The following is a 25433-nucleotide window of genomic DNA, read 5'->3' as shown; positions in this document are numbered from 1 at the left end:
CAAAGTGCTGGTGGAAGCATGGCATCAAATTTAGGCATCAGGCAGGGTTGTCGCATGCGACCAATGGCTTTGATGTTTTCCTGAAGTCCACTATAAGCAATATCAGACATTTAACCTCGCAGCCAAAATATTTTTACATGACAAGGATTGCCCTCTGGTGGTGACTGTGCTGACCTTTATTCTTCAATCTTTCATCTCTCTCTCTCTCTCTCTCTCTCTCTCTCTCTCTCTCTCTCTCTCTCTCTCTCTCTCTCTCTCTCTCTCTCTCTCTCTCTCTCTCTCTCTCTCTCTCTCTCTCTCTCTCTCTCTCTCTCTCTTTCAAGTCACTCTCTGTCTTGCCCGTGATACCAATAACCTTGTAATGTCCCCCCTTATATGCCTCCAAGCCATTTAGACAGACACAGTGGAACCAAGCGTCAGATGACTGAACATACTACAGGAACAGAAAAAGACAAAGAGAGACAATCCATTCCCTGTAGTCCAGCCCAGATCTACCCTCTACCCTCAGCCAAGCCAATCCTGTGCCATCACACTGTTGGCCTCTGGTCAGGGATATTGCGCTCAGGAGCAAAGCGTAGTGTCAGTGTGAGGAGGGGTGTGTGTGTGTGTGCTCCGAGTGTCTGTGATAACCTGATTAAAGAAAGGAGAAATCAAAATGTCCATCCGGAGGAGGAAGGAGGGAGGAGGTGGTGCAGGGGAGGTGCTGTACACCAGGTCACCTATCTGTCACATAGGCAAGGTGCACTTTGACTTTAGTGAGGAGGTGGTCAGGAGTCGCTCCCCCTCCACCACTCACAGGTGACTCTCTTCTTTCTTCCTTTAGTTCTTCGTCTGTTTGTTTGATTATTAGTTTATTTTTCTGTCTGTATGTCTGTGTCAGTCTTTCTTTCTTTCTCTCATACTTTTTTAGGTTGCAGTATTGGTATAAATACCTGTGTATGATAGATTGTAGAATGGCTGTGTTGCAACATTTACTTACTGTACAGTAAGTCATTTCAGATAGGATTGCCCTTGCACAATAATGATTTGCAAAGATATTGTGAAAATGTACTACTTTGGTGGTGAATTCCTCTGTGTGTTTGCAATGCAATATGAATACTTTGAATACACATTTACAGCAGATGTACTGTACTAACATGCTGGGGTTCAGTGTAAGATTAAGTGTGTGTGTGTGTGTGTGTGCGTGTGTGTGTTCCTACGCTTGTATTTAACATCGATTATGTCAATCTGATGGTCGCTGGGAGGTGTGGGAGTAGGAAATGCCTTAGTGGGATATGGAGATATGTTCTGGGATAATCCTACATGAAGGGACTACAGTGGGGGTAAATGCTGCTGGGCTACTGTATTAGAGGCTCAACTGTGAGGCTTTAGATGTAGTAGTGTTGTTGGGTAGTGTTTGGTGCATATTGGATTTGGAGTGTGCACGTTTCAAATATACATACATACACACACACACACACACACATACACACACACACACACACTTAGTTGGTGCCTTATCTCTGTTTGTACAACTCTGTTTGCATCCCTCCCTCTGAGCAGGATATTCTATCTAGCTTCTGCTCTGCTCACATGCCTTGGCTGCTCACCTCTTGACCTCTCTGCCACCCTGTAATGTTTGGCATCATCAGTAGAGGAAATCCGGTTATTTTCTGTCATCTGCTTATGAGCCATTTGCGTGTAATCTGCATCATTATAAGCCATCAAACACAAGGCATTTCTGCCTTAGCTCTGTGCACCGAAATATGGTGTGCTTATAATGGTGTGCTCTCCTGTATCACTGTATGTACAGGTTTCAAGTTTCAAGTTTTATTAGTCGTATGTACAGGATACACATGGTATACACCGTCCAACGAAATGCTTACTTGCAGGTTCCTTCTCAACAATGCAACAACAATAGGAAATAAAAAATAAGAATATGAACATAAAGTAAATGGCTCAGTAGAATAGAATAAACATTTTTAGCATTTAACTGTACAGGTCCTGTCATACAGCAGTTCACTTCACTGTCACCTATTCAATTAATCAACAATATTTTTTGTAAAGCCCTTTTTTACATCACCAGTTGTCACAAAGTGCTTTACAGATACCTAGCCTAAAACCCCAAAGAACAAGCAATGCAGAGACAGAAGCACAGTGCCTAGAAAAAACTCCTATTGGTACTGTTATCACAGTCTAGGTTTTCCACTAATTTCAATATTCAATATTTCATTGCTTATGATTACACTGTTTGCTTGCAAATTGCCACTCTGGGGTGGACTATTCTATTCTACTCTACTCTACTCTTCCCTGCTCTATTCTAGGTGCATCGCTGTGAGTCTGTCATCTGTTTTTCTCTCTCTCCTGTGTCTTACTGCAGCTTCGATGTGGAGAATGCCCCGTCTGCATGCTGCAGCCCGTCGGACCCCCAGGCGTCCCCGAGCTCCGGCCTGGTCCTGCACCCCAACATGGGGGGCCACGGGCAGCGCCGCGAGTCCTTCCTCTACCGCTCCGACTCGGACTACGACATGTCGCCCAAGTCCCGCGAGTTGTCCCGCAACTCCTCGGTCGCCGGAGAACTGTGAGTCTGCTTCAAAGTAGTGTCGTAGTTTTACCTGGGTGAAATATGTATTTTTATATATTTCCGTTTGAAATACTCGTACAAATGCATTATTGGAATATCGGAATGCGTATATACACTGAACAAAAATATAAACGCAACATGTAAAGTGTTGGTCCCATGTTTCATGAGCTGAAATAAAAGATCCCAGAAATGTTCCATACACACAAAAACCTTATTTCTCTCAAATTTTGTGGACAAATTTGTTTACATCTCTGTTAGTGTGCATTTCTCCTTTGCCAAGATAATCCATCCACTTGACAGGTGTGGCATATCTGGATGGGGGGGGGGGGGGGGGCTGAGGAGTATTTATTTCTGTAATAAAGCCCTAGGGCCTAATGAATGTATTTCAATTGACTGATTTCCTTATATGAACTGTAACTCAGTAAAATCGTTCGAATTGTTGCATGTTGCGTTCGTTTATATTTTTGTTCAGTATAATATAGCTCTGACTTTATTGTTTTCCTTCAGGCATGGGGAAGACCTGATTGTGACTCCTTTTGCTCAGGTAAATGTTTCCTCCATTTGTGAATGTACATTTAGATATACATGATTATGAATTATGGATTATTACGGAATGATTATGTGATTTAACATTAGATGTGCTGTCTGGCTTTAGGTTCTTGCCAGTCTTCGCACAGTGAGGAACAACTTCACCACCTTGACCAATGTACAATGCACCTCTAATAAGTAAGTGAACCTACAATTTGCTTCCATCTGAAATGTAATAACTCATGCATGTAGTATGTACATTGGATTTGTATGCAATGCATTTGTATAGTTATCTAAATCCACAATAAAATAAAGAAGGTGTGTTACATCTGCCCTGAAACTTGGTAACAAGTCTTTGTGGCTGATGAATTTAGTGTGGCCGGTGCACTGAAAAGTTTCACCCATGGGTAAATGCAACATAAGAAGACACATATCAGTTGGTGTAACCAGTGTGCTAGAGAATTATATACAGGAGAGTTTGACCTGAGGTTTCAACCAACCACTAGGTGGCACTCGTGTCAAGTTGATGATTTCATACTGCGACACCACCTTCAGAAAGTATTTGCACCCTTGACTTTTTCCACATTTTTGTTGTGTTACAGCCTGAATTTTAAATGGATTCAATTGAGATTTTGTGTCACTGGCCTACACACAATAGTCAAAGTGGAATTATGTTTTTAGACATTTTTACAAATTCATTAAAAAGGAAAAGCTGAAATGTCTTGAGTCAATAAGTATTCAACCCCTTTGCTATGGCAAGCCTAAATAAGTTCAGTAGTAAAGATTTGCTTAACAAGTAACATAATAAGTTGCATGGACTCTGTGTGCAATAATAGTGTTTAACATGATTTTTGAATAACTACCTCATCTCTGTACCCCACACATATATTTATCTGTAAGGTCCCTCAGTCAAGCAGTGAATTTCAAACACAGATTCAGCCACAAAGACCAGGGAGGTTTTCCAATGCCTCACAAAGAAGGGAAACTATTGGTAGACATTTGAATATCCCTGTGAGCATGGTGAAGTTATTAATTACACTTTGGATGGTGTATCAATACACCCAGTCACTACAAAGATACAGGCGTCATCCTAACTCAGTTGCCGAAGAGGAAGGAAACCACTCAGGGATTTCATGATGAGGCCAATGGTGACTTTAAAACAGTTACAGAGTTTAATGGCTGTTACAGGAGAAAACTGAGGATGGATCAACAACATTGTAGTTACTCCACAATACTAATTTAAATGACAGAGTGAAAAGAAGGAAGCCTATACAGAATAAAAATATTCCAAAAGATGCATCCTGTTTGCAATAAGGCACTAAAGTAAAACTGCAAAGAATGTGGCAAAGAAATTAACTTTATGTCCTGAACACAAAGTGTTATGTTTCGGACAAATCCAACACAACACAACACATCATATTTTCAAGCATGGTGGTGGCTGCATAATGTTATGGGTATGCTTGTCATCGGCAAGGACTAGGGAGTTTTTTAGGATAAAAAGAAACGGAATAGAGCTAAGCACAGGCAAAATCCTAGAGGAAAACCTGGTTCAGTCTGCTTTCCAACAGACACTGGGAGACAAATTCAACTTTCAGTAGGACAATAACCTAAAACACAAGGCCAAATATACACTGGAGTTGCTTACCAAGACCACATAGGATGTGCCTAGTTACAGTTTTGACTTAAATCAGCTAGAAAATTTATGGCAAGACTTGAAAATGGCTGTCTAGCAATGAAGCTTGAATAATTTTAAAAATAATAATGTGCAAATATTGTACAATCCAGGTGTGCAAAGCTCTTAGAGACTTTTACCCAGACTCACAGCTATAATCGCTGCCGAAGGTGATTCTATCATGTATTGACTCAGGGGTGTGAATACTTATGTAAATGAGATATTTATGTATTTCATTTTCAACACATTTGCAAACATTTCTAAAAACATTTTTTTCAGTTTGTCATTATGGGGTATTGTGTGTAGATGGGTGATCAATCCATTTAGAATTCAGGCTGTAACACAACAAAATGTGGAATAAGTCAAGGGGTATGAAGATTTTTTTTTTTTAAATGTATGAATACTTTCTGAAAGTGAACTACAAGCCATTTCTGATTGTACAAAACTTGCTACTTTGAATGGCTCCCGAGCATGTGTACTGTTGTAGCTGTAATGTTGAAATCCAAGGAATTATATGATGTAAGGGGATAGATATGAAGTGTTGAAATGTATATATACAGTGGGGAGAACAAGTATTTGATACACTGCCGATTTTGCAGGTTTTCCTACTTACAAAGCATGTAGAGGTCTGTAATTTTTATCATAGGTACACTTCAACTGTGAGAGACTGAATCTAAAACAAAAATCCAGAAATCACATTGTATGATTTTTAAGTAATTAATTTGCATTTTATTGCATGACATAAGTATTTGATCACCTACCAACCAGTAAGAATTCCGGCTCTCACAGACCTGTTAGTTTTTCTTTAAGAAGCCCTCCTGTTCTCCACTCATTACCTGCATAAAAGACACCTGTCCACACACTCAATCAAACAGACTCCACCCTCTCCACAATGGCCAAGACCAGAGATCTGTGTAAGGACATCATGAGGAATGAAAATTCTGTGGATATATTGAAGCAACATCTCAAGACATCAGTCAGGAAGTTAAAGCTTGGTTACAAATGGGTCTTCCAAATGGACAATGACCCCAAGCATACTTCCAAAGTTGTGGCAAAATGGCTTAAGGACAACAAAGTCAAGGTATTGGAGTGGCCATCACAAAGCCCTGACCTCAATCCTATAGAATTTGTGGGCAGAACTGAAAAAGCGTGTGCGAGCAAGGAGGCCTACTAACCTGACTCAGTTACACCAGCTCTGTCAGAGGAGGAATGGGCCAAAATTCACCCAACTTATTGTTGGAAGCTTGTGGAAGGCTACCCAAAATGTTTGACCCAAGTTAAACAAGTTAAAGGCAATGCTACCAAATACTAATTGAGTGTATGTAAACTTCTGACCCACTGTGATGAAATAAATAAAAGCTGAAATATATTATTCTCTCTACTATTATTCTGACATTTCACATTCTTAAAATAAAGTGGTGATCCTAACTGACCTAAGACAGGGAATTTTTACTAGGATTAAATGTCAGGAATAGTGAAACTGAGTTTAAATGTATTTGGCTAAGGTGTATGTAAACTTCCTACTTCAACTGTATGTATTTTACTTAGTTGATGATGGAGGTTATAGGCCTACTGCTGCATTGGCCCACAGGCTATCTCTGAGTTCTATGCGCAAAATTTTTTAGCCTCCAATGGACCACAGTGTATCAATAACCAGGTTTCCATCCAACCTTTTTATGCTAGTAAAGACAGGCCTGATGGAAACAGAAAATTTGACAGTAGCCATTCCAAATGTTGACAAAACAAAATATGCTAGAAAAGGTAGGATCTTTTTGTGTGTAAATTGAATTATGCAAGAAATGGCAGTGGAAACGCTTTTATGCACAAATATTGAGATAATAACCAACATATGGAAGTAAACTTGGATTAACGTGATGGCATGTTGTGTGGTCCTCCCACTTCCACTCGGGAAAGCATGCAGTTTATAAGGCTACAGATGAAATAAGTTATGATGCACTTCACAGGGTGGTGAAAGTGCACGGTGATGAGGTTGAGCTCCTTTCCAATAAATATCAAGGGTCTTATTCTGGTGGCATGATCAAATCAAATCAAATTGTTTTGGCCACATGCGCCGAATACAACAGGTGCAGACATTACAGTGAAATGCTTACTTACAGCCCTTAACCAACAGTGCATTTATTTTTTATAAAAAAGTTAAATAAAACAACAACAAAAAAGTGTTGAGAAAAAAAGAGCAGAAGTAAATAAAATAACAGTAGGGAGGCTATATATACAGGGGGGTACCGGTGCAGAGTCAATGTGCGGGGGCACCGGCTAGTTGAGGTAGTTGAAGTAATATGTACATGTGGGTAGAGTTAAAGTGACTATGCATAAATAATTAACAGAGTAGCAGCAGCGTAAAAATATGGGGTGGGGGGGCAGTGCAAATAGTCCGGGTAGCCATGATTAGCTGTTCAGGAGTCTTATGGCTTGGGGGTAGAAGCTGTTGAGAAGTCTTTTGGACCTAGACTTGGCACTCCGGTACCGCTTGCCGTGCGGTAGCAGAGAGAACAGTCTATGACTAGGGTGGCTGGAGTCTTTGACAATTTTGAGGGCCTTCCTCTGACACCGCCTGGTATAGAGGTCCTGGATGGCAGTGATGTACTGGGCCGTACGCACTACCCTCTGTAGTGCCTTGCGGTCGGAGGCCAAGCAGTTGCCATACCAGGCGGTGATGCAACCAGTCAGGATGCTCTCGATGGTGCAGCTGTATAATTCTTTGAGGATCTGAGGACCCATGCCGAATCTTTTCAGTCTCCTGAGGGGGAATAGGCTTTGTCGTGCCCTCTTCCCGACTGTCTTGGTGTGTTTGGACCATGATAGTTTGTTGGTGATGTGGACACCAAGGAACTTGAAGCTCTCAACCTGTTCCACTACAGCCCCGTCGATGAGAATGGGGGCGTGCTCAGTCCTCTTTTTTTTCCTGTAGTCCACAATCATCTCCTTTGTCTTGGTCACGTTGAGGGAGAGGTTGTTATCCTGGCACCACACGGCCAGGTCTCTGACCTCCTCCCTATAGGCTGTCTCATCGTTGTCGGTGATCAGGCCTACCACTGTTGTGTCGTAGGCAAACTTAATGATGGTGTTGGAGTCGTGCCTGGCCATGCAGTCATGGGTGAACAGGGAGTACAGGAGGGGACTGAGCACGCACCCCTGAGGGGCCCCTGTGTTGAGGATCAGTGTGGCAGATGTGTTGTTACCTACCCTTACCACCTGGGGGCGGCCCGTCAGGAAGTCCAGGATCCAGTTGCAGAGGGAGGTGTTTAGTCCCAGGATCCTTAGCTTAGTGATGAGCTTTGAGGGCACTATGGTGTTGAATGCTGAGCTGTAGTCCATGAATAGCATTCTCACGTAGGTGTTCATCTTGTCCAGGTGGGAAAGGGCAGTGTGGAGTGCAGTAGAGATTGCATCATCTGTGGATCTGTTGGAGCGGTATGCAAATTGGAGTGGGTCTAGGGTTTCTGGGATAATGGTGTTGATGTGAGCCATGACCAGCCTTTCAAAGCACTTCATGGCTACAGACGTCAGTGCTACGGGTTGGTAGTCATTTAGGCAGGTTATCTTAGTGTCCTTGAGCATGGGGACTATGGTGGTCTGCTTGAAACATGTTGGTATTACAGACTCAGTCAGGGACATGTTGAAAATGTCAGTGAAGACACGGAGAGCGTGATCACATAGTCATCCGGAACAGCTGGTGCTCTCATGCATGCTTCAGTGTTGCTTGCCTCGAAGCGAGCATAGAAGTGGTTTAGCTCGTCTGGTAGGCCTGTGTCACTGGGAAGCTCGCGGCTGTGCTTCCCTTTGTAGTCTGTAATAGTTTTCAAGCCCTGCCACATCCGACGAGCGTCAGAGCCGGTGTAGTACGATTCAATCTTAGTCCTGTATTGACTCTGCCTGTTTGATGGTTCGTCGGAGGGCATAGCGGGATTTCTTATAAGCGTCCGGGTTAGAGTCCCGCTCCTTGAAAGCGGCAGCTCTACCCTTTAGCTCAGTGCGGATGTTTCCTGTAATCCATGGCTTCTGGTTGGGGTATGTACGTACGGTCACTGTGGGGACGACATCATCGATGCACTTATTGATGAAGCCAGTGACTGATGTGGTGTACTCCTCAATGCTATCTGAAGAATCCCGGAACATGTTCCAGTCTGTGCTAGCAAAACAGTCCTGTAGCTTAGCATCTGCGTCATCTGACCACTTTTTTTATTAACCGAGTCACTGGTGCTTCCTGCTTTAGTTTTTGCTTATAAGCAGGAATCAGGAGGATAGAGTTATGGTCAGATTTGCCAAATGCAGGGCGAGGGAGAGCTTTGTATGCGTCTCTGTGTGTGGAGTAAAGGTGGTCTAGAGTTTTTTTTCCTCTGGTTGCACATTTAACATGCTGGTAGAAATTAGGTAGAACGGATTTAAGTTTCCCTGCATTAAAGTCCCCGGCCACTAGGAGTGCTGCCTCTGGATGAGCATTTTCCTGTTGACTTATGGCCTTCTACAGCTCATTCAGTGCAATCTTAATGCCAGCATTGGTTTGTGGTGGTAAATAGACAGCTATGAAAAATATAGATGAAAACGCTCTTGGTAAATAGTGTGGTCTACAGCTTATCATAAGATACTCTACCTCAGGCGAGCAAAACCTCGAGACTTCCTTAGTATTTGATTTTGTGCACCAGCTGTTGTTTACAAATATACCCAGACCGCCACCCCTTGTCTTACCGGAGTCAGCCGTTCTATCCTGCCGATGTAGTGTATAGCCCGCTAGCTGTATGTTATCCATGTCGTCGTTCAGCCACGACTCGGTGAAACATAAGATATTACAGTTTTTAATGTCCCGTTGGTAGGATAACCGTAATCTTAGGTCATCCAATTTATTTTCCAATGATTGAAGATTGGCTAATAGGATTGATGGGAGCGGCAGTTTACTCGCTCGCCGTCGGATCCTTACAAGGCACCCCGACCTACGTCCACGATATCTCCGTCTCTTGCTCATGCGAATGACGGGGATTTGGGCCTTGTCGGGTGCCTGTAGGATATCCTTCGCGGCCGCCTCGTTTAATAAAAATTATTCGTCCAATACGAGGTGAGTAATCGCTGTCCTGATATCCAGAAGCTCTTTTTGGTTATAAGAGACGATGGCAGAAACATTATGTACAAAATAAATTACAAATAACGCGGAAAAACACACATAATAGTACAATTGGTTAGAGGGCTGTAAAACGGCAGCCATCTTCTCCGGCGCCATGATGATCGATGCTTGGCTGCCGTTTGACAAATAAAAATAATCTTGCTCTTTTGTCCGCAATAATCTCATAATGTAGGCTATACCTGCACTGTGTCTGTGAGTTGTTGGCTTGAGCGCATGTGCCAATTCCAGAGTGGGCACATTCTCTATATAACGTAACTTTATTTGTGACATAACCATCAGTAGAGTTGAAAATGCGTTTGAAACCCATTTAACTTGTATTTTTTATTTGGTACATGGGAATTTAGCTGATGAAACAGAGTATTTATGTCTGTAATAAAGTCCTTTTGTGGGGAAAAACTCATTCTGATTGGTTGGGCCTGGCTCCCCAGTGGGTGGGCCTGGCTCCTAAGTGGGTGGGCCTATGCCCTCCCAGGCCCACCCATGGCTGCGCCCCTGCCTAGTCATGTGAAATCCATAGATTAGGGCCTAATAAATGTATTTCAATTGACTGATTTCCTTATATGAACTGTAACTCAGTAAAATCGTTGGAATTGTTGCGTTTATATTTTTGTTCAGTGTATATATATACACTACATGACCAAGAGTATGTGGACACCTTCTCGTCGAAGATCTCATTCCAAAATCATGGGCATTAATATTGAGTTGGTCCCCCCTTTGCTGCTATAACAGCCTCCACTCTTCTGGGAAGGCTTTCCACTAGATGTTGGAACATTGCTGCGGGGACTTGCTTCCATTCAGCCACAAGAGCATTAGTGAGGTCAGGCACTGATGTTGGCCGATTAGGCCTGGCTCGCAGTCAGCGCTCCAATTGATACCAAATGTGTTTGATGGGGTTGAGGTCAGGGCTGTTTGCAGGCCAGTCAAGTTCTTCCACACCGATCTCGACAAACCATATCTGTATGGACCTCGCTTTGTGCACAGGGGCATTGTCATGCTGAAACAGGAAAGGGCTTTCCCCAAACTGTTGCCACAAAGTTGGATGCACAGAATCGTCTAGAATATCATTGTATGCTGTAGCGTAAAAATGTCCCTTCACTGGAACCCCCTTCAGGGGCCTAGGCCGATCCATGACAAACAGCCCCAGACCATTATTCCTCCTCCTGGCATCCGCCAAACCCAGATTCGCCCGTTGGACTGCCAGGTGGTGAAGCGTGATTCATCATTCCAAAGAACGCATTTCCTTTGCTCCAGAGTCCAATGGCGGTGAGCTTTACACCACTCCAGCTGATGCTTGGCATTGCGCATGGTGATCTTAGGCTTATGTGCGGCTGCTCGGCCATGAAAACCCATTTCATGAAGCTCCCGACGAACAGTTCTTGTGCTGACGTTGCTTCCAGAGTCAGTTTGGAACTCGGTAGTGAGTGTTGCAACCGAGGACAGACGATTTTTACGCGCTACACGCTTCAGCACTCGGTGGTCCCGTTCTGTGAGCTTGTGTGGCCTAACACTTCGCGGCCGTTGTTGCTCCTAGACGTTTCCCCTTCACAATAACAGCACTTACAGTTGACCGGGGCAGCTCAAGCAGGGCAGAAGTTTGACGAACTGACTTGTTGGAAAGGTGGCATCCTATGACGTTGCCACGTTGAAAGTCACTGAGCTCTTCAGTAAGGCTATTCTACTGCCAATGTTTGTCTATGGAGATTGCATGGGGTGTGGCTGAAGTAGCCGAATCCACTAATTTGAAGGGTCCAAATACTTTTGTATATAGTGTATATATAGTTCATTATATATATTTATACAGTGCCTTCGGAAAGTATTCAGACCCTTTGACTTTTTCCACATTTTGTTAGGTTACAGACTCATTCTAAAATTTATTAAATTATTTTTTTACCTCATCAATCTACACACAATACCCCATAATGACAAAGCAAAAACAGGTTTTTAGAAATGTTTGCTAATTTATACCAAATTAAAACTAAAATATCAGATTTACATACAGTACCAGTCAAAAGTTTGGACACACCTACTCATTCAAAATATATTTTATATTTGAGATTCTTCAAATAGCCACCCTTTGCACACTCTTGGCATTCTCTCAACCAGCTTCATGAGAATGCAATCGACCATGAAGGCCTGATTCACGCAGTCCTCTGAACAGTTGATGTTGAGATGTGTCTGTTACTTGAACTCTGTGAAGCATTTATTTGGGCTGCAATCTGATGTGCAGTTAACTCTAATGAACTTATCCTTTGCAGCAGAGGTACAGTGGGGGAAAAAAGTATTTAGTCAGCCACCAATTGTGCAAGTTCTCCCACTTAAAAAGATGAGAGAGGCCTGAAATTTTCATCATAGGTATACGTCAACTATGACAGACAAATTGAGAAAGAAAAATCCAGAAAATCACATTGTAGGATTTTTTATGAATTTATTTGCAAATTATGGTGGAAAATAAGTATTTGGTCACCTACAAACAAGCAAGATTTCTGGCTCTCACAGGCCTGTAACTTCTTCTTTAAGAGGCTCCTCTGTCCTCCACTCGTTACCTGTATTAATGGCACCTGTTTGAACTTGTTATCAGTATAAAAGACACCTGTCCACAACCTCAAACAGTCACACTCCAAACTCCACTATGGCCAAGACCAAAGAGCTGTCAAAGGACACCAGAAACAAAATTGTAGACATGCACCAGGCTGGGAAGACTGAATCTGCAATAGGTAAGCAGCTTGGTTTGAAGAAATCAACTGTGGGAGCAATTATTAGGAAATGGAAGACATACAAGACCACTGATAATCTCCCTCGATATGGGGCTCCACGCAAGATCTCACCCCGTGGGGTCAAAATGATCACAAGAACGGTGAGCAAAAATCCCAGAACTACACGGGGGGACCTAGTGAATGACCTGCAGAGAGCTGGGACCAAAGTAACAAAGCCTACCATCAGTAACACACTACGCCGCCAGGGACTCAAATCCTGCAGTGCCAGACGTGTCCCCCTGCTTAAGCCAGTACATGTCCAGGCCCGTCTGAAGTTTGCTAGAGTGCATTTGGATGATCCAGAAGAGGATTGGGAGAATGTCATATGGTCAGATGAAACCAAAATATAACTTTTTGGTAAAAACTCAACTCGTCGTGTTTGGAGGACAAAGAATGCTGAGTTGCATCCAAAGAACACCATACCTACTGTGAAGCATGGGGGTGGAAACATCATGCTTTGGGGCTGTTTTTCTGCAAAGGGACCAGGACGACTGATCCGTGTAAAGGAAAGAATGAATGGGGCCATGTATCGTGAGATTTTGAGTGAAAACCTCCTTCCATCAGCAAGGGCATTGAAGATGAAACGTGGCTGGGTCTTTCAGCATGACAATGATCCCAAACACACCGCCCGGGCAATGAAGGAGTGGCTTCGTAAGAAGCATTTCAAGGTCCTGGAGTGGCCTAGCCAGTCTCCAGATCTCAACCCCATAGAAAATCTTTGGAGGGAGTTGAAAGTCTGTGTTGCCCAGCGACAGCCCCAAAACATCACTGCTCTAGAGGAGATCTGCATGGAGGAATGGGCCAAAATACCAGCAACAGTGTGTGAAAACCTTGTGAAGACTTAGAGAAAACGTTTGACCTGTGTCATTGCCAACAAAGGGTATATAACAAAGTATTGAGAAACTTTTGTTATTGACCAAATACTTATTTTCCACCATAATTTGCAAATAAATTCATAAAAAATCCTACAATGTGATTTTCTGGATTTTTTTTCCTCATTTTGTCTGTCATAGTTGACGTGTACCTATGATGAAAATTACAGGCCTCTCTCTTCTTTTTAAGTGGGAGAACTTGCACAATTGGTGGCTGACTAAATACTTTTTTCCCCCACTGTAACTCTGGGTCTTCCTTTCCTGTCGCGGTCCTCATGAGAGCCAGTTTCATCATAGTGCTTGATGATTTTTGCGACTGCACTTGAAGAAACTTTCAAAGTTCTTGAAATGTTCCGCATTGACTGACCTTCATGTCTTAAAGTAATGATGGACTGTCATTTTTCTTTGTTTATGTGAGCTGTTCTTGCCATAATATGGACTTGGTCTTTTACCAAATAGGGCTATCTTCTGTATACCAACCCTACCTTGTCACAACACAACTGATTGTGTTAAGAAGGAAATGCATTAAGATGGAAAGAAATTCCACGAATGTACTTTTAACAAGGCACACCTGTTAATTGAAATGCATTCCAGGTGACTACCTCATGAAGCTTGTTGTGAGAGTGTGCAAAGCTGTCATCAAGGCAAAGGGTGGCTACATGGATATTAGCGTCACCACAGGGCTGATACTTAAATCCCATGATAATGAACTCTATTTAGGTCCTATTCAAGGTCAATATTAAATAATAAGTGTGTACACTAAAGAGTGTGTGTGTGTGTGTGTGTGTGTGTGTGTGTGTGTGTGTGTTTGCTCGCAGGTATGCATTTGTCCATCTGTGTGTGCAGTGCTGCACTGATATCCAGTGTTTCTCTCCTCTCTCTTCTGTGTTTTTAGGAGGTCTCCGGCCGCTCCCCAGCCTCCTGTAACCAGAGTCTGTCTGTCAGGTGAGCTCTTTGTCAACTCCAGACTCAACCAATCCTCTTAGTCACATTACGTTAATTCATAATCCCTGAAACTACATTTGAAAGTTCATTTTGAGATCACATTCAAAGTATGCATTTGCATTATTAGGCTTGCTATAACCATTCATAACAGCTTGTGTCTGTCTATAGCAGTCTGCGAATGCCCAAAAGGCTGTAATGCATTAATTCATAATGCACTATGCCTTCGTAATGCATAACACACAGGTGGTCATAGAAAGTGTTCAACTTTTTTCCACCAAAGACAGACAGACAGGAAGACTGACAGACTAATAGACAGAGCCAAAGGGGTAGGGGGGGGGGGGGGGGGGGATATAAAAACATGTGGACACTGGGCATAAAAACAAGCGCCCCTCCAGACCCTGGTTGAAATTGTATTTGTTTTCCTGTCAAATGCGATTGTGCGATTGATTTAGCTTCCCTGGCTCAATGGAACCAATTGAATAAAGTGCAAACTCTGCCCACCTGACACCAGACTGGTTTAAGCAAATGTTTAATTTGAAAGAAAATAAACTATTTGAACCCAGGTTTGCTCCCCTCACAGCTATCATCATCACAGGAAATTAACCGTGACGACTTAACAACAACGCAATAAACGTCCCTTTCACTGACGTCACAATCAGAGAGCGATGAAATAGAAAGAGTCCGAAAAAGAGAAAGACTGGAGAAGAGTCTTCTCCAGCCTGCCCAGATTGATATCAGGTGGAGGATGGAAGGAAGAAAGAAGGAATGAAGGATTTTGGAATTCCTGTTTCGCGGGTCCGTCCAACTTCATTGACGTCAGGATGGCCAACATACTGGCCCTTGACACTTCCTATCACCACAAATGTGTAGACTTGCAGGAAAAAATACAAGATAAGACGATTGAGGAGTTTTGCATTGTCCACCCCCGCACGTGCACATTCAGAGGCAGGAACACATACAAATACCCCAACTTTGTAGGAAACGGTATGCTGAAACGAACTAAAAGAGCATACAGTACACACAAATAAATACAACTATGTAAGTACAGACACTGTGCACATACAAAAATGAAAGCTTACTGTATGTCTGACACACACATGCACACACACATACACTCCACCAGCACTGTTTAAGACAAGGACACAATCAAACCTATCTAGTTGCATTTAGCACACATTCACTGATGTGCTCCTCTCCAAATTTTAGTGATTGGCACATTTCAAACCTCTACCTAAATGCCTTTTTAGGTACTCAACAGATGACATCAACCTAAATAACGAATCATTGTTAATACTGATTTGAAGCATAACAATGAACAAAAGTGCCAATAGGAAAGAAAACCTCATATCCTCCCATTGCTATCCAGCTCTTTGTATTCTGTTTGTCAAAGACAATAGAATTTCATGACAGGAAACGGAGAAGGAAGGGAGAACAGATTTTTCCTGTTTTGCATCTGTGTTTTATTAGATGAGGCAGTAGTCTTTCATTAATGAACAACATCATGGTGGAAAAGGATACCTGCGTTTTTCCGGTATTTGCTCAGTGCATATCACTGCATGATGATTTAAAGGAACCCTCAAGAGAGAGCGGGAGCAGGTGCTGAAGGAAAGATGGAGTAATGAAGAAAGGAAGAGATGAGCATGTGTTGAAAGAGGGCTGGAGTTGGAAAGAAAGATGAAGGTGAGACCGAGAGAGAGAGAGAGAGAGAGAGAGAGAGAGGAAGAGAGGGAGAGAGAAAATAAGAGGGAAAGACAACCGAAATATGACCTTCCTGAGACTGCATGAGGTCAACGGAAACCAGGCTCTCACCACAATAAACAAGTGGACAGCCAGAAAGAAAGAGAACCATGGCAAATGAAATAAACAGAAGAGAGAGAGCGAGAGAATGTGACCGGTCCGGTGTCACTAGGTGAACGAGAGAGGAAAGAGGCCCAAGAATTCAAACCAGATCAGTAGCACCACTGCGTCACTGGGTGCTAGTTTACAATGTTGCCATTATGAGGTAATGCGAGTCGATTGTGAAAACATTCCAAAAAAAAAATGTCCGCACGTGAGTTCAGAGTGGATGCTTCACGCCGAATCTTGGCCCCATCCCTCATACCAAAAACACTGTATAAGATTAGAGGCTTTTAGTGTGTATTAGTGCATTACCGTCTTGATAAATGCCATTTATTTTAGGGAAATACGCACTTCTGACGTCTTTTGGCGGTCAACGATCGGTATTCGGTAATTCAGCTTTAAAGGCTATCACTGGGCATCACGCCGTGTAAACTAGTAGGGGGATACATCATTGGTGGTTGAGTCTGAAAGCATGAAAGGGTATTGTGGCTAGCTGGCTTGTTAATCTTCTTAAGAGGGTGGATGGTAACATTTTAACTGACGCCCTTTAAGCAGCCTCTCAGAAAATGTATGTTTACTGTACCAGTGACTGTATGAACGGGACCCTTAGGGGTGTTTATACAGTGTCTCTGTCCTTCCAATGTCCATACTATTGCAGGGTTATTTTATGAGGGTTATTATTATTTCCTATCACTGTTGGTTATTTCCAGAGTGTTGAATCAGTTGTTTGCAATGTGAATGTTTCTGTCAGACATCTTTGTATGTGTATTCCTTGCAGGAATCTGTGGTTACATCTCTGCGTACTCTGTATGCTTTTGTGTGTGAATGTTTGTGTCAGTAGGCCCTTTCCCACCAAAGTTGGTCAGCCACAACACACATGACTCTGTAAAATGAGATAGCACAATGAGCCAAAACTTTACTAACAAACACATTCCTAGCCAAAAAAACAAACACACACGTGACTGTGTGCATAGTTCACCATGGGTGTGGTCCCCACTCGAAACATTGCTCATCCACCTTTTGTTTCATATTGTAAACCACGTCATGAGAGGTAGATTATTGCATAGCGGAATTTAAAACAGGTTATACTGTCACGACTTCCGCCGAGGCTGCCTCCCCTCCTTGTTCGGGCAGGTTTCGGCGTTCGGCTTCACCGGCTTACTAGCTACTGCCGATCCATTTATCATCACTCCATTTGTCTTGTCTTCAATCACACACACCTGGTCCTTATTACCTCATTAGTCATTGTATAAGTGTTCCCTCTGCTTCCTTTTCTGTGTGGGTGATTGTTTATTGTGGAGGTTAGTGAAGCTCGGTGGAGCTTGTGTATTTTTGTATAGACGGGAGTATTTTCCAGTGCACCTGTTTTGTGCCCTGGAGTGTGTTTGATGCATTTCTGCGTAAACCTGTATTTTGCGGATTAAAGCCTGTTATTCTGTGATTTACCGTCCTGCGCCTGACTCCTTCAACACCACCTCATCACATATACAGACAGGTTACTGAAACAGAGTGGTGTATTCCTGTAGCTGTGGGAAGTAGGTGTGCTGAGGGTGCTGCAGCACTTCCTGAAAAATCACAATTAAAAAGAAATATATATACAGTGGGGGAAAAAAGTATTTAGTCAGCCACCAATTGTGCAAGTTCTCCCACTTAAAAAGATGAGAGAGGCCTGTAATTTTCATCATAGGTACACGTCAACGATGACAGACAAAATGAGATTTTCTTTTCCAGAAAATCACATTGTAGGATTTTTAATGAATTTATTTGCAAATTATGGTGGAAAATAAGTATTTGGTCAATAACAAAAGTTTCTCAATACTTTGTTATATACCCTTTGTTGGCAATGACACAGGTCAAACGTTTTCTGTAAGTCTTCACAAGGTTTTCACACACTGTTGCTGGTATTTTGGCCCATTCCTCCATGCAGATCTCCTCTAGAGCAGTGATGTTTTGGGGCTGTCGCTGGACAACACGGACTTTCAACTCCCTCCAAAGATTTTCTATGGGGTTGAGATCTGGAGACTGGCTAGGCCACTTCAGGACCTTGAAATGCTTCTTACGAAGCCACTCCTTCGTTGCCCGGGCGGTGTGTTTGGGATCATTGTCATGCTGAAAGACCCAGCCACGTTTAATCTTCAATGCCCTTGCTGATGGAAGGAGGTTTTCACTCAAAATCTCACGATACATGGCCCCATTCATTCTTTCCTTTACACGGATCAGTCGTCCTGGTCCCTTTGCAGAAAAACAGCCCCAAAGCATGATGTTTCCACCCCCATGCTTCACAGTAGGTATGGTGTTCTTTGGATGCAACTCAGCATTCTTTGTCCTCCAAACACGACGAGTTGAGTTTTTACCAAAAATTTCTATTTTGGTTTCATCTGACCATATGACATTCTCCCAATTCTCTTCTGGATCATCCAAATGCACTCTAGTAAACTTCAGACGGGCCTGGACATGTACTGGCTTAAGCAGGGGGACACGTCTGGCACTGCAGGATTTGAGTCCCTGGCGGCGTAGTGTGTTACTGATGGTAGGCTTTGTTACTTTGGTCCCAGCTCTCTGCAGGTCATTCACTAGGTCCCCCTGTGTGGTTCTGGGATTTTTGTTCACCGTTCTTGTGATCATTTTGACCCCACGGGGTGAGATCTTGCGTGGAGCCCCAGATCGAGGAAGATTATCAGGGGTCTTGTATGTCTTCCATTTCCTAATAATTGCTCCCACAGTTGATTTCTTCAAGCCAAGCTGCTTACCTATTGCAGATTCAGTCTTCCCAGCCTGGTGTAGGTCTACAACTTTGTTTCTGGTGTCCTTTGACAGCTCTTTGGTCTTGGCCATAGTGGAGTTTGGAATTTGACTGTTTGAGGTTGTGGACAGGTGTCTTTTATACTGATAACAAGTTCAAACAGGTGCCATTAATACAGGTAACGAGTGGAGGACAGAGGAGCCTCTTAAAGAAGAAGTTACAGGTCTGTGAGAGCCAGAAATCTTGTTTGTTTGTAGGTGACCAAATACTTATTTTCCACCATAATTTGCAAATAAATTCATTAAAAATCCTACAATGTGATTTTCTGGAATTTTTTTTCTCAATTTGTCTGTCATAGTTGACGTGTACCTATGATGAAAATTACAGGCCTCTCTCATCTTTTTAAGTGGGAGAACGTGCACAATTGGTGGCTGACTAAATACTTTTTTCCCCCACTGTATATATATAATTATGATTTGTTTTTACGTTTTTTCCCCCAACCAAATTAGTGTACTTGGCCTTTATTACTCCTGTATGAGCGGAGAAAAATCTGACTTGTGCCAACATGTCGACTGCATGAACTTTTAAAAAATGGACTGCAATCGACTGCAAGTGTTTGCAGTTGCCATAGAGAATGATCGTGGGCAAAAGGCTGTTTTAGAATGGGCAGCACCATTGAGGGCTTCCACCATGCTTTCACCATTTTAAAGTAGTCAACTTGATGGGAATTCCTATGGGTTGTAGCCTCAATGGCGCTGCCTTATGCTGTCACAGATGCTATAATGGCCCAGATATAAATATGAGTCCTCTATCGCTATGGCAGTTGCTCTGCATTGTGGGAGGCTGTATTGTCAACCAATCATTAGGGTGTTTTTGTTTGACCAACGCCAACGTGACCAAAGACATGACTGAAACAGGAACCAACTTTGCCGCAATTCATGTTTACAGTGGATATGTACAAATTAATATATTTTAGGTTCTCTCTCACCAATTGATTGTACAATGTACACACATTTTCAGTTTGTGATTGTGTGATTATGGGGTTTGGAGACATGTTTATTTCAACATTATAAAGAACAACTTTTGTAAACAACGGCAACACAGCACCTTGCTGTTGGAAAGCCACATCAATGTCCATTGTCGCATGAAGTAGGGGTGCTAAGGGTGCTGCATCACTCCTTGAAAAATCGGAATTAAAAAAATACATACAAGTAAATAAATTCTCACAAAAGTAGTGCACTGCGTCGATTTTTACTAGTCCTGTATTAGCGGACCGATATAGCCGTCTGTAGCGCGGGCAAAAAAACATTCTGCATCCCCCTCCCATGACTTCACTTTCGTCTACAGTTGGTTGTTTTTGCCTTACCACTCAAACGAGCCCAATTATACCCTGCCAAGTCTAAGTCGATCTCTAAAAAGATGACGTTATTTCAAGCAATGTTGGACAGTTAGCTGGCTAACTCACTGATCCTGCTTCCTGCTTATATCCCACACAACTCTCCACTGTCTCATACACTGAGGACCCAAGTTATTTTCAGTGGACAACATGACACTGTGGGAATTGTTTATGATGAATTCCAAGGGGCTCCCAGCGAGCCTCTTTAGGCCAGTGCTGCTGTTTCCTGAATGTCTTTGTGCTCTGACCCATTTAAAGGTTTAGGAATATATTGTATTGGTGTCCAACCCAACCCAGTGTCTAGTGAAAGTCTACATACCCCTTTCACTGTTTTTAAAATGTGCTACCTTAAACAGACACATTTTGATGGGGATTTTTATTATTATACTCATTTGATTTAATTGGGAGCGCAGACATCGACTCTAGGGGGTTAGAATTAAATGTAAAAAGGATCGCATTTTTTAAGAAGTCGAACGATCTACACAACCTGCTCCACATTTTGAAATTGAAAGAAAAATTATAGAAAATGTTCTAATGCTAAAATGAAGATGTCTTGATTGTGTATGTTTTCAGACCCCAGAGTTAATACTTGGTGGAAGCACCTTTGGCAGCAATTACAGCTGTAAATCATTTTTATAAGATTCTACCAACTTTGCGCAACTCTCAGGGCAACATCCATTGTTTTTGTCAAAACCGCTTAGTACATTTGGTTGGGAATCATTGATGGACAGCAATATTCGTGTTCGTAATGGCTGCTCAGTTAAACGATCTGTTCTGATTTGTCATAGACACTTTCTAAAAAACGTTAATGAGCAAGCCTTCCTTCATGACCTGGCCTCTGTAAATTGGTATAGAATCAGCTTGATCCCCTCTGTCGAAGACGCTTGGACCTTCTTTTTTGATATTGTCAGTGGTATTGTTAACAAACACGGCCCTGGTTCGACCGTGATCTGGCAGAGTTACTCCACCTCAAAAATTCAATTTGGCAAAAGGCTCGGCACACGCATACTCAGGCTGACTGGTTCTCGTTCAGGCAAATGAGAAATAAGTGCACTCAGGCTATCCGGAAGCCTAAAGTTAGTTACTTTAAGGAGCAGTCCTCGCTCTGTGGGTCTAACCCCAAAATGTTCTGGAAAACGGTGAAAGACCTGGAGAATAAACCCTCCTCCTCACAGCTGCCCATGTCCCTTAATGTTGATGATGTGGTTGTTACTGACAAGGAGCCCATGGCTGTGCTCTTTAATCACCACTTCACTAAGTCAGGATTCCTATTTGACTCAGCCATGCCTCCTTTTTACATTTACGTCATTTAGCAGACGCTCTTTTCCAGAGCGACTTACAGTTAGTGAGTGCATACATTTTCATACTCCTTCCCCGTCCAAACATTTCCTCATCTCCCAGCCCTTTTATGTGACTAGCCTTCCGTCTTTTTCCCCTGCCCTGCTACAAAGTTTCTCCCTGCAGGCGGTCACTGAGTTTGAGTTGCTAAAGGAGCTCCTTAAACTTGACCCCAAAAAAACATCTGGGTCACATGGTTTAGATCCTTTCTTCTTTAAAGGTTGCAGCCCCTATCATCGCTGTGCCTTTCTCGGACCTTTTTAACCTGTCTCTCCTCTCTGGGGAAGTTCCCAGTGCTTGGAAGGCAGCCACGGTGTGTCCTTTATTTAAAGGGGGAGATCAAGCTGATCCTATCTGTTATAGGCCAATTTCTATTTTGCCCTGTTTATCAAAAGTGTTGGAAAAACTTGGCAATAATCAACTGACTGGCTTTCTTGATGTCGATAATATTCTCTCTGGTATGCAATCTGGTTTCCACTCAGGTTATGGATGTGTCACAGCAACCTTAAAGGTCCTAAATGATGTCACAATTGCCCCTTGATTCTAAGCAATGGTGTGCTGCTATTTTTATTGACTTGGCCAAAGCTTTTGATACGGTAGACCATTCCATTATTGTAGGCCAGCTAAGGAGTATTGGTGTCTCTGAGGGGTCTTTGGCCTGGTTTGCTAACTACCTCTCTCAAAGAGTGCAGTGTATAAAGTCAGAACATCTGCTGTCTCAGCCACTGCCTGTCACCAAGGGAGTACCCCAAGGCTCGATCCTAGGCCCCACGCTCTTCTCAATTTACATCAACAACATAGCTCAGGCAGTAGGAAGCTCTCTCATCCATTTATATGCAGATGATACGGTCTTATACAGTGGCTTGCGAAAGTATTCACCCCCCTTGGCATTTTTTCTATTTTGTTGCCTTCCAACCTGGAATTAAAATTGATTTTTTGGGGGTTTGTATCATTTGATTTACACAACATGCCTACCACTTTGAAGATGCAAAATATTTTTGGGGGTAAAACAAACAAGAATTAAGACAAAAAAACTGAAAACTTGAGCGTGCGTAACTATTCACCCCCCCAAAGTCAATACTTTGTAGAGCCAACTTTTGCAGGAATTACAGCTGCAAGTCTCTTGGGGTATGTCTCTATAAGCTTGGCACATCTAGCCACTGGGATTTCTTCAAGGCAAAACTGCTCCAGCTCCTTCAAGTTGGATGGGTTCTGCTGGTGTACAGCAATCTTTAAGTCATACCATAGATTCTCAATTGGATTGAGATCTGGGCTTTGACTAGGCCATTCCAAGACATTAAATGTTTCCCCTTAAACCACTCGAGTGTTGCTTTAGCAGTATGCTTAGGGTCATTGTCCTGCTGGAAGGTGAACCTCCATCCCAGTCTCAAATCTCTAGAAGACTGAAACAGGTTTCCCTCAAGAATTTCCCTGTATTTAGCACCATCCATCATTCCTTCAATTCTAACCAGTTTCCCAGTCCCTGCCAATGAAAAACATCCCCACAGCATGATGCTGCCACCACCATGCTTCACTGTGGGGATGGTGTTCTCGGGGTGATGAGAGGTGTTGGGTTTGCGCCAGACATAGCGTTTTCCTTGATGGCAAAAAACCTCAATTTTAGTCTCATCTGACCAGAGTACCTTCTTCCATATGTTTGGGGAGTCTCCCACATGCCTTTTTGCGAACACCAAACGTGTTTGCTTATTTTTTTCTTTATGCAATGGCTTTTTTCTGGCCACTCTTCCGTAAAGCCCAGCTCTGTGGAGTGTGCGGCTTAAAGTGGTCCTATGGACAGATACTCCAGTTTCAGATTTTTTTTTATAACCCAACCCTGATCTGTACTTCTCCACAACTTTGTCCCTGACCTGTTTGGAGAGCTCCTTGGTCTTCATGGTGCCTCTTGAGTGGTGGTGCCCCTTGCTTAGTGGTGTTGCAGACTCTGGGGCCTTTCAGAACAGGTGTATATATACTGAGATCATGTGACACTTAGAATGCACACAGGTGGACTTTATTTAACTAATTATGTGATTTCTGAAGGTAATTGGTTGCACCAGATCTTATTTAGGGGCTTCATAGCAAAGGGGGTGAATACATACAGTGGGGAGAACAAGTATTTGATACACTGCCGATTTTGCAGGTTTTCCTACTTACAAAGCATGTAGAGATCTGTAATTTTTATCATAGGTACACTTCAACTGTGAGAGACGGAATCTAAAACAAAAATCCAGATTATCACATTGTATGATTTTTAAGTAATTAATTTGCATTTATGCATGTTATTTATTGCATGTTATTCTCAGAGGCTACCCGGAACGTATCCCAGTCCGCATGATTCCGACTGGTCAGACCAGCGTTGAATAGAAAAAAAACTGTTTGAGTTTCTATAGGCAGAAACTGTTTGAGTTTCTGCCTATAGGAAGGGAAGAGCAAAATGGAGTCGTGATCTGATTTGCCGAAGGGAGGACGGGGGAGGGCCTTGTAGGCATCCCGGAAGGGGGAGAAGTAGTGGTCGAGTGTTTTTTCAGCATGAGTACTACAGTCAATGTGTTGATAGAACTTCGGTAACGTTTTCCTCAAATTTGCTTTGTTAAAATCCCCAGCTACAATAAATGTGGCCTCAGGATATGTGGTTTCCAGTTTGCATAAAGTCCAGTGTAGATCCTTGAGGGCTGTCGTGGTATCGGCTTGAGGGTGACTACACACGGCTGTGACTATAACCAAAGATAATTCTCTTGCGAGGTAATACGGTCGGCATGTGATTGTGAGGTATTCTAGGTCGGGTGAACAAAAGGACTTGAGTTTCTGTACGTTATCACAATCACACCATGAGTAGTTAATCATGAAACATACACCCCTGCCTTTCTTCTTCCCGGAGAGTTCTTTATTCCTGTCTGTGTGATGTACTGAGAACCCAGCTGGCTGTATGGATGGGGACAGTATAGCCGGAGAGAGCCATGATTCTGTGAAACAGAGTATGTTTCAGTCCCTGATGTCTCTCTGGAAGGAGATCCTCGCCCTGAGCTCGCCTACTTTATTGTACAGAGACTGAACATTAGCGTAGTAATATACTCGGAAGCGGTGGATGGTTTGCACGCCTCCTGAGTCGGACTAGAAGTCCACTCCGAATACCTCTTCTCTGCCGGCGGCTTCATGGAGCAGCCTCTGGGATTAGTTCAATTGCCCTGGGGGGTACGAACAACGGATCGGGAAAGTCGTATTCCTGGTCATAATGCTGGTGAGTTACCGCCACTCTGATATTATTTCCGGCTGTATGTGATAACACAAAAAACGTTCTGGGCTAATAATGTAAGAAATTACACCCACACAAAAAAATTGTGCAAAGTTGCTTAGGAGCTAGAGGTAGAGCTGCCATGTCTGTTGGCGCCATCTTCATCTTAGGTCTCTCTTTATGTAGTGTTCTGGTGTCTGTCTTGTCGTGATTGTGACGAGTACTGAGTATACGAAGAGGCAGGACACAGACGCAGGAATGAACAAGGTCAAGGTTTACTTAAACAATGATAAAGAGAAATAACAAAGATAGAGTACACGACACGAAGCTAAACAATCACACACAGCATCATAATGAACAGTCCAGGGCTAAATAGGGGTGGTGATGAGATGATGAGGTGCAGGTGCGCTGGAGG

The 25433-nt window shown here is 42.9% G+C and overlaps 1 protein-coding gene across 1 annotated transcript; it reads left to right on the top strand.

The window, feature by feature from the left end:
- Positions 1–655: 655 nt before the first annotated feature.
- Positions 656–14511, top strand: LOC311124167 (3',5'-cyclic-AMP phosphodiesterase 4B-like; the record flags this gene model as incomplete). The annotated part of the gene is made up of 5 exons (XM_084198363.1): positions 656–798; positions 2360–2560; positions 3071–3107; positions 3219–3289; positions 14421–14511. 5 exons carry the CDS (start codon positions 656–658, stop codon positions 14509–14511), a joined length of 543 nt encoding a protein of 180 aa, XP_084054489.1.
- Positions 14512–25433: the final 10922 nt, after the last annotated feature.

The sequence above is a fragment of the Coregonus lavaretus genome, assembly GCF_964263955.1.
Source record: "Coregonus lavaretus genome assembly, contig: HAP1_SCAFFOLD_3049, whole genome shotgun sequence".
NCBI lineage: Eukaryota > Metazoa > Chordata > Actinopteri > Salmoniformes > Salmonidae > Coregonus > Coregonus lavaretus.
The sequence above is the reverse complement of the archived record's forward strand: the minus strand, read 5'-3'. Positions and strand labels throughout refer to the sequence as shown.